General features: G+C 45.0%; 1 protein-coding gene across 1 annotated transcript; it reads right to left on the reverse strand.

The window, feature by feature from the left end:
* Window positions 1-1,184: 1,184 nt before the first annotated feature.
* Window positions 1,185-2,126, reverse strand: LOC102969878 (olfactory receptor 2F1-like). The gene has a single exon (XM_007090895.1). The coding sequence runs from the start codon at window positions 2,124-2,126 to the stop codon at window positions 1,185-1,187; it is 942 nt and encodes a 313-aa protein (XP_007090957.1).
* Window positions 2,127-10,148: the final 8,022 nt, after the last annotated feature.

Consider the following 10,148-nt stretch of genomic DNA (forward strand, 5'->3'; position numbering starts at 1 on the left):
TGTACACTTTAAAATGGTACAAATCATGAATCCTGTGTTATGTGAATTTTATGTCAATTAAAAAAAAGTTGTACCAAGAATTTAAAAAGGTACTCCATTCTCCTCCTCTGCAGCTTTTTGGCATTTTCTCAGCAGATTGATTAGAAGTTTGCATTGTTGTCAGTTTATGGGTTTTTGTTGTTGTTGTTTGTGGGTAAGACCAACCAGATACCTGTAATATTTAGGTAAGAGATGCTTTATTTTAATTTTTAAGTGTTGTTTTAAATACTTTCCTGGACAAACCTAGCACTGTTTCACTTTCTGGGTTAGGATATTGAGAGCCCAGTCACTGATTGTGTATCACCAGAGTGGGGCAAAACTAGAAACAGATTCTTTCCTTGCTGAGTGGCTCGCTCGGCTCCCCTCTGATGGGGTGTGGCATGATAGTCCAGCGTGAATTCTCAATGCAGCTCTGTTTTCAGAAGAGTATGTCCTTAGACCTGAGTGTATAGAAAGTACATGTTTGAGGTCCCGAATGCTTGACTTGTGGGCCAGCCATTTGCCACCACTGCAAGGCCAAGGGCGTGGAGGCATGCCGAGGGGTGTTCACGTGCCGCACGCACCGTCTAGTCCTGCTTTTCAGGGTTTGTGGGGAGAGTTTCTATGACTTTGGCCCCAAGTTCCTTGTGAATTCCCCACCCTACTGAGCTGGGTTGGGCCCAGGCATGTGTGAGTCACAGGGGTGACCTTTGCACCTCTGGCCTAAAGCCCGTTTGATCCTTTGGGCACAGTGAATTTTGTAGATTACAGCTCCCTCCTCCCCTCCCTTTTGCAGAAAAGCTTAGACATGTAGTTGTAGATTTTAGAAGGAAATATCTTTTCTTGGCCTAAGTTTTGTGCACTGCTGTGACTTCTGATTTCATCTTCCTTTCTAACTCATATATGCTGGTATATCTTTTTAATTTATTTTTTCCATTTAGTTTTCCAGTGGGTGTATTTGTAAATCGTAATTCAGATTTTTAGAAGAAGTCAGGGACCAAAAATAGAGTCCAGGGATACAGTCCATTTCCCAGTTCCTCAAAAGATAGTGGTGCAGATTGGGGTCTCCCTACCTGCTCCCTTACAAACACGCATACGCTATGCCAGAGCGCCCACTCCAAGGTCCACGGGCTTCCGAGTGAGGCCTCTTATGACAAAGCTGCGTGCTAAAGTTTTGATTCAGAACTCCTCATCAGAACTCGACTCATAGCAGCTTTCATCTCGTTGTTCCGTAGACTGTAGATGAGTGGATTCAACATGGGGGTCATCACAGCATAAAAGAGCATCACCACCTTGTCCTGCTCGGCTGAGGCTGTGGAGTGGGGCTGCATGTAGGTGACCAGGGCCATCCCGTAAGACATGGAGACCACGGTGAGGTGGGAGGCACAGGTCCCAAAGGCCTTGCGGCGTCCCCCAGTGGAGCGGATCCGCAGGATGGCTGCCACGATGTAGGTATAGGACAGTGAGACGAGGCAGCATGGCACCAGCAGCACTACCACGCTGGAGGCCAGTATGACCACCTGGTTGAGGGTGATGTCCACGCAGGCCAGGCGGACGAGTGCCAGCGTCTCACAGGCCACATGGTTCAGCACGTGGTGCCCACAGGTAGGCAGACGCATGGTGACCACCGTCTCCACTGTAGAATTCACCAGGCCTACAAGCCAAGAGACAGCTGCCAGGCCTGTGCAGCACCTCGGGCTCATCACTGCCACGTAGCGCAGGGGGTCACAGACAGCCACGTAGCGGTCATAGGCCATAGCGGCCAGCAGCAGGAACTCGGTACCCCCCAGGGCCAGTGAGAAGAAGAGCTGAGTCCCACATCGGGTGAAGGAGATGGTCTTCTTCTCCAGGAGGAAGTGCACCAGCATCTGGGGGACCCCACTAGAGGTGTAGCAGATGTCCACCACTGAGAGGTTGCAGAGGAAGAAGTACATGGGCAGGTGCAGCCGTGCGTCCAGCCCGATCAGGAGGATGATGAGCCCGTTGCCCAGCAGGGTCAGCAGATAGGCGGCCGCAAACAGGACAAAGAGTCCAGCCTGGGTCTGCCTGTCGCTGGAGAGCCCCAGGAGGACAAACTCACTTTCCCAGGTCAGGTTGTCCCTCCTCATGGAGCAGGGGGGCTGGGCTGCTGGGAGAGGAGCAGAGTCAGAGAGGGGCAAGTAAAGGTCAGACTTTAGGAGTCGGGGATTAAGCCATGAGCCAGGACTTGAGCCGCAGTAGGGACACCTACCCTCCTGTTCCCTTAACCTAGGTGCTTAGGGAGAATACAGTGAAAGAGCCGGAGGAAGGGGCACCTGGGTTCTCAACTAGACTGTGAGGTTCTCAGGGTTAAAGTCCCTATTCTGATCATCCTTTTGTGGCTAGCATCCAGCACAGTTACAGTTACATAGGAAATCATTCACTGTAGAAGGAAAGATAGAGGAAAAAAAGTGGTGGAGAAAGGGTAGAAGGAAAGACAAAAAAGAATGTAAAAGAAAAAGAAAAACTAAGGAAGAAAAGTTTGGAAATCGGAAAAGGAGGAAAGAAAGTGGAAGATAGGGAGGAGAGCAGGATGTGGTTTTAAGCCACAGCCTCTGTGTGTGCCAAGGACCTGTGCTGGACACCAGACACCTGTCTGTGAGCAAGATTGAAGCAGGAATTCTGCTTTCTTGGTTCTTATAACTTAATCAGGGACACCAAGATTAAATTAATAATTACAAAAATTAATTATAATTGTGCTAAGTACTTTGAAGAAGAACAAGGTTACTAGTTGGTAAATTAAATTTGTGGCTGTAATTAAATTACCACTGATTATGTCTTCTCAATAATGTGCAATTTACATAGTAAGTTGCAGACATTTATTTAGATGTTCAAGTAAATGATTAACAAAATAATGTAATGAAGGCCTTTGGAAACCAATGATACATATTACTGCTGATACAGACTGACTGAAATCCACTGAATCTTTCGGGAGGAATGAATTCTCCTTTCTCAGCTAAGATTGTGGTGGATTTTCTCCCTTCCAATGTGCTGACTGGCCCAGTGTAAAAACAGATTTACGGGGCGCCTGGGTGGCGCAGTCGGTTAAGCGTCTGACTTCAGCTCAGGTCACGATCTCGCGGTCTGTGAGTTCGAGCCCCGCGTCAGGCTCTGGGCTGATGGCTCGGAGCCTGGAGCCTGTTTCCGGTTCTGTGTCTCCCTCTCTCTCTGCCCCTCCCCCGTTCATGCTCTGTCTCTCTCTGTCCCAAAAATAAATAAAAAACGTTGAAAAAAAAATTAAAAAAAAAAACAGATTTAAATGTAATCTGAAGGTGTATTTCCTGTTCTTAAAATAGTTAACAAATCAATTAACTCAGTTATTAAAAATACTTATTGAGTATACGGGGTACTATGTTTTCAACCACCTTCCGGCATATAATGCCTTTCAACGTTAGGAATTTGTGTTTAGAAAATCAGCAGTGCAACAGAATCAAATAAGAAACTTTGAAATTGGATCTTGGTAAAATCCGTGACAATCCAACAAGACAATTAAACAGAGGACAAAAGGAATACATCAGTGTTAAAACCAGCTTGGAGCCACAGAATCAAATATAATAGAGCTGAAAGTCATAATCCAATTGAGATGTCCTCTGGCTGGAAACCGTGGCCCGCGAGAGAGCAGGGAACCAGGGTGTAGCAGGCCTCCCTCGCCTTCCCTTCAGCCCTGGTCCCAGAGTGGTTGGAAGGCATCACTGTTGAAACTAAAAATAGAAACTGACTTTAGATTCTCAGGGTTGGTGACCTGGTTGTAGAGCCAGAGGATGGTGGCTGGGTTCTGAGCACCACCCCAGGGAGCCTGTGGCTGCCCACCAAGCTGGGTCCTTGTATCAGCAGAGGAGGTAACTCTGCTCTGATATATGATCTGTAGGCTGCCAGGCATCCAGAATTCTCCCCTTCAGAGTCACTGCCATGGATCCAGATTCCCTTTGGAAGAACCCTGTTACTATATAAGAAAATGAAGCATGTAAGAAGTGAAGGAACCATAGACATCATGGATTCCATCCATTTCATTTTGTGGACAAGGAAGCCAAGGAACAGGAGTAAGGTGGTCGGTCCAGGTATCAGATTTCCCTGGGAACCACGCTGGAACCACATTTAAGTCTACACTGCACATTCTCAGCTCTCCCTGAGCCAGGGAGTGAGGGGTCGGAAGGAAGTTGTGGAAGGCAATGGACTAGGAAGGGAGGCACCTGAGGAATCTTAGATGGGAGGCCCAGGACAGCTCTCTTGCCATGTAGAGAAATACTGTGTAGTGAGTGTGAAAAGCTTTGAATGAGAAATCAAGGGATCCAAGTTCTAGTTTGCCTCTTCCATTAGCTTGCTGTGTGCCCTGGGCAAGTTACTTGACCTCCCTGAGCCTCAGTTTCTTCATTTGAAATGTGGGACAAATAATAATGCCTATTTCACAGTATCTTGAGTAAGATCAAATGAAGAAATTAACGTGAATGCGCTTTGTAAAGGACTAAATAAACATAACTGGCTGTTGTTATTACACTCAGCAAGTCCGTTTCACCAAAGTAAATTCTGCCCAAGTGATAAGAGGACAAAAAACAATATGAATATGTGCTATAGAGGCCAGAAAGTTAACAGAATATAAATAAACATAAATCCCCATTGTAATAAATCCTATTGCCTAAATATTACTTAACTTACTGAAGACCCTGCTTCAGTAAGTGAAAAATTAAGGTCAAGGGTTTGTCTATACCTAGTGGGTAGTACTATGCTCTATGTGCCGGATGAGCTCAATACCTTTTTTTCTTCCAATAAAATTTTGATGCTGCTTTTATTTGTTTATTTATTTAAATTAAAAATTTATTTTTGAGGGACAGAGAGAGAGAGGCAGAGACGGAGTGCAAGCGGGGGAGTGGCAGAGAGAGAGGGAGAGACAGAATCCAAATCAGGCTCCAGGCTCTGAGCCATCAGCACAGAGCCTTGACGTGGGGGTCAAACCCATGAGCTGTGAAATCATGACCTGAGCTGAAGTCAGATGCTTAACTGACTGAGCCACCCAGATGCCCCTTTGATTCTATTTTTAGATGGTGATAAACTTTTTTTTTTATTAATAGATGGTCTTGTTCTCAGCTTTTTGGGATTAGAGAATTTCATTCCACTTTGCTTGACTTAGTGAACATTTACTGAGCACTGAGTAGTGCCTGTTCCCATGACAGGTGCTGGGGTAACAGGATATATAATACAGCCCTGTCCCCCTCTCTAAGAACTCAGCCTGGCAGAAGGATAGAGAGGGTGAATTATCATGACTTTTACTAGAGTTTTCAAAAGAAGCTACTAAGTCAGGTAAGTGGAGACAGAGTCAGACTATGGAAGTAACCAGGCAGATATGTAGAAATACTAAAGTAGAAGCAAAGAAACAACCAGTGCATTTGCTTCTTGAAAAAGTAGATGCAGTTTAAGGTGCACATAGTAAGGAGACTTCTTGGGTGTCAATCTGTATCAATAAACCATCTAAATAACCTTATAAACCACTACCTTTAGAAAAAAAATTTTTTTTAATGCTTATTCATTATGGAGAGACAGAGAAAGACAGAGCTCGAGCATGGGAGGGGCAGAGAGAGAGGGGGACAAAGAATCCAGAGCAGGCTCCAGGCTCTGAGCTGTCACAGAGCCTGACACAGGCCTCGAACTCACAAACTGCAAGATCATGACCTGAGCTGAAGTCGGACGCTTAACCAACTGAGCCACCCAGGTACCCTGTAAGCCACTATCTTTTTGAGCCATAGTTTCTTCATCCGCAGAATGAGCAAATTAGGTAGACACCAAGATTTCTCCAGCTCTAAAGATCTGCAGTAAGTGAATAAATATAAGCTATAGTTTGAAGCAATATAAGAGGGAAAAAGAAATTCTTCAGTCTTGAAGAAGAAATGCATAGTAGCTTGTGAGACTATGGACACTAAGATATGATCGGTTACTGGGTTTGGGGATCAAAGCATTCGTATTGCACGTAACTATTTGGGGAGGTGCCACTAAATGAGATCAGCTTGACTTAAAAACCAGAAATTAAGGAAATAGTGAAGGAGCCACACAGAAATGGGAGAACCACTTGGGTTGTCAGGGCTTCTTTCCACAGTCGGGCCCAGGTAATTCCTAGAGTGGGATGACCCTTAACAAGCCTACCTTAGTTCCCCTAAGGATTATGCTTCTTAATGCTTGAGAATATTCACCTTCCTCTTAAAAAAAAAAAAAAAAAGGGACGCCTGGGTGGCGCAGTCGGTTAAGCGTCCAACTTCAGCCAGGTCACGATCTCGCGGTCCATGAGTTCGAGCCCCGCGTCAGGCTCTGGGCTGATGGCTCGGAGCCTGGAGCCTGTTTCCGATTCTGTGTCTCCCTCTCTCTCTGGCCCTCCCCCGTTCATGCTCTGTCTCTCTCTGTCCCAAAAATAAATAAAAAAAGTTGAAAAAAAAAATTAAAAAAAAAAAAAAGATAAGCTTATGTGTATATTTGGTTCTTATAGTAATTGAGCTCTGCCCTTCTGCATTCCTTCGTATGTCCAATATAATGCAAACGTCTTGAGGCCAAGAAAAGAGATTGATCCCTTTTGACCTCTACTCTTCAGTGTTTTCAGTATGTGTCTATCTACTGAGCACTTCAGTTTATACTGTTGCTTAGGTGACTGACCAAGACTGAGGACTCTATTGAGGGGCTTGAAAGCAGTGGTTGCATTATCTAGGTCATGGGAAGAATCCTCCATTGGCTCAATCCTCCATGGAAAGAGCCTCCAACTATAATAGTGAGAAAAACACAGGGGAGGATGCCAGGGCTGTCCCGGCTGCTCCCAGGAAGTTGGGCTCTGTTCTCTCCTCCTCTTACCCTTCCCTGTGGGGGACTCACCGAGGCTACTGCGTGCTCATCTCCTGCATGGAATTCCTTTTGGGTGACGAAGTGACACGTTTCTCAGGAAGTCCTTGAAACAGTTGTCCGTCCTGTTCTGGGGGGTGGAGGTTTTACTCTGTCAGCCTCAGCTACTAACTTTTCAGAACCTAAGAATCCCCAGAGGGCAATTACTTGCTTTTGGTGTGTTCTTTATTCATCTCCGTCCCCAGCTACTTCCCTGCAGCCACAGCTCCCCACTCTTCCCAGTTCCCGATGGGATAAGCAATCTGAAAACATTTTATCTCCACTTTTAATTGTCCTTGTAGTTCCCACACTGATGAGCCCTTCTCGGATTTTCGGGTCTTTCACCGCCCTTCAAGTATATGGCATTGTTAGGGACTTTTGGCTGGAGTCAAGAGATAGGAATATTCACTTTGAGTTGTTGGAAAGGGATTGAGATTAATTGGGAAAGAGAAGAGGAACTGTAGTTTCAGAGTCTGAGCTCCTTTCTTTTTTTATTTATTTATTTATTTATTTATTTATTTATTTATTTTTGGGACAGAGAGAGACAGAGCATGAACGGGGGAGGGCCAGAGAGAGAGGGAGACACAGAATCGGAAACAGGCTCCAGGCTCCGAGCCATCAGCCCAGAGCCTGACGCGGGGCTCGAACTCACGGACCGCGAGATCGTGACCTGGCTGAAGTCGGACGCTTAACCGACTGCGCCACCCAGGCGCCCCCTGAGCTCCTTTCTAAGTGAAGGAGACAGGTGCACCTTTTCTCCTCTTCCCACACAGCTGGTTTTAGTGACCAGGGAGTGGTAAGATACAGAGTAAAGCCATCCTGTCTGTGGCCTGGAAGCAACTGAGAAATCTCAAGTTCACAGTCATGAAAATATTTCTGTAGACTCCTTAGTGATCTCCAGTATCACATTTCTGTTGAGTTGGGATTCCTTTGCATATTCTCATACCAGAAGTTTTTCTGGCTTTCACTAAGCTTGATCTCCTGGTTCTGGATAGTCTTCCACAAAGTTTTAATGTCCCTACTGGACTTCCTTAGAAGGAGCAGAGAAAATAATGGGTCAGGATGGGGTTTTATTCCCAGTACATAACTGTTTCTACAGTAATAGAACATAGGTCTTTGGTAAGATGGGAGGAAAAAACAGAGATGTTATTAGCAAGTAAGTCATTAGAATTTGTCTATAATAGTTGATAATATCAACAAGAAAAAGGTTTAAGTAGCTTGAAGAGTTTGTTACTCTAATGACAATGGGCCAATGGGGGACAGTAGTTTTACTTCGTGTTCTTCCCTTAGTTCATCCCTGCTCCTTCCATGGCACAGCACAACTCAAGACACAGAGGACCTGTGGCTGTCCTAACCTCAAGGTCCATTGAAAGCAAAACCTGATCCGACCCTCTGGGTGAGAGTTGTGGCCTCAAGTTGAGGAGGATGGCGGGGGTAGAAAGATGTCCGAAGGCACCCTGATGGAGAAGAGAAAGAGTGACACCTGACTGGTAGGCTTTGGGATGCATATCAAAGGTAGACTTAGTGCGGTCTGACGTAGGTGACCCAACTATAAAGGAAAAGAACTTAGGGGTGTCACCTTCGAGACAACATAGTATGTGATCATCTAATGAAAATATCTGTTTTCTGGTGAAAAAGAAATGCATCTTTCCTGTTTTTCTGAACCCAGATGATATGTAACTGGATGAAAAAATTAGATTGGAAAATTGTAGGTTTGGTATGATTCTACATTGCATAAAATAACATGCATACAGTTGGATGTATATAAATACAGAAACATAGAAAACTGGATGGGGGGGGTGCCTGGGTGGCTCAGTTGATTGAGCGTCCGACTCTTGATTTTGGCTCAGGTCATGATCTCGTGATTTGTGAGACTGAGCCCTGTGTCAGGCTCTGTGCTGAGTGTGAAGCCTGCTTGGGATTCTCTCTCTCCCTCTCTGTCTCCCTCCCCTACTTTTTCTCCCCCCCCCTCCTCCCCCACCTCTTTTTCTCTCTCAAAATAAATAAACATTAAAAAAAGAACTGGAAGGATGTTAAAAAATATCAATAGGTTATTCTGGTAATAGGTTTATAGGTATTTTTATTTTTGTTCATCTGTATTTTGAAAAATGTCTAAAATAAACATATTTTTCTAATAAGAATCTCAGTGACATTTGGAAATTATTATTAGACGTAGCCTATTGAGATAGGAATGCTGGGAAATCAGCTCACTGGCTCAGGTCTAGCACTACTGAATGGCCTTTGAGTAACAGGGGTAGGTGTTAGGGTAGAAGGAAGATACTACTGTAATTCTGTGTCAGGAAAGTAGATATAATGACAGGTTTTATGTCATTGAGACCATGAAGGGTAGATCTGTAAATATCCTATGGTGGTAGCCACTCTGGACTAGGGACAGGACAGTTGTTTTTTTGCTCCAGCTTTAGTATAAATGGCTCTGTGACTTTGGACATGTCATTTGTTTTTTATTTTTTTATGTTTATTTTATTTAAAATTTTTTTTTAGTATTTACTTTTGAGGGACAGAGACAGAGTATGAGCAGGGGAGGGGCAGAGAGAGAGGGAGACACAGAATCTGAAGCAGGCTCCAGGCTCTGAGCTGTCAGCACGGAGCCCGACGCGGGACTCGGGCTCACAAACCGTGAGATCATGACCTGAGCCGAAGTCAGATGCTTAACCCACTGAGCCACCCAGGTGCTCTTATTTATTTTTTATTTTTATTTTTAGTAGGCTTCGTACCCAGTGTGGAGCCCGATGCAGGACTTGAACTCATGACCTTGAGATCAAGACCTGAACTGAAATCAAGAGTCAGACGCTCAACTGACGGAGCCACCCAGGCACCTCTGGACATGTCATTTAAATTCCCTGGATTTCAGTTTTGTGATTTGTGAAAAGAGATTGGGTTAGACCTCCAAGGATCCTGCAGTTCTGGAAGTCTCTTTACTAGTGTAGACATTACAGTATTCAGCTTGCATCCTAGATACGGAGGTCTGAGACTGGAGTCACAGGATTATGGGTTCCAAACTGTGGTCTGGAGGAGCTAGGAGTAGTTCTCTCCTTTGAGCCTGATCCACACCAGGAATTTCACTGACCAAATCAATATTTTATGCACTGTTTAGATCCTGGCCCTTGGAGATGATTCACTTCCTGCATTGTCTGTCCAGCCCCAGACCTGCTACTTGTCAGATCTTTCTCTTCACTCTTTTGGAATCGTACCACCCCCACCCGCCCCCCTACCCTCTACTTCTCTACCCTCATATCTCC

This window comes from Panthera tigris, chromosome A2, assembly GCF_018350195.1.
Source record: "Panthera tigris isolate Pti1 chromosome A2, P.tigris_Pti1_mat1.1, whole genome shotgun sequence".
Taxonomy (NCBI): domain Eukaryota; kingdom Metazoa; phylum Chordata; class Mammalia; order Carnivora; family Felidae; genus Panthera; species Panthera tigris.

Coding starts and splice junctions, on each gene's coding strand:
- LOC102969878 (XM_007090895.1), bottom strand. CDS start 2,126: ATGAGGAGGGACAACCTGACCTGGGAAAGTGAGTTTGTCCTCCTGGGG.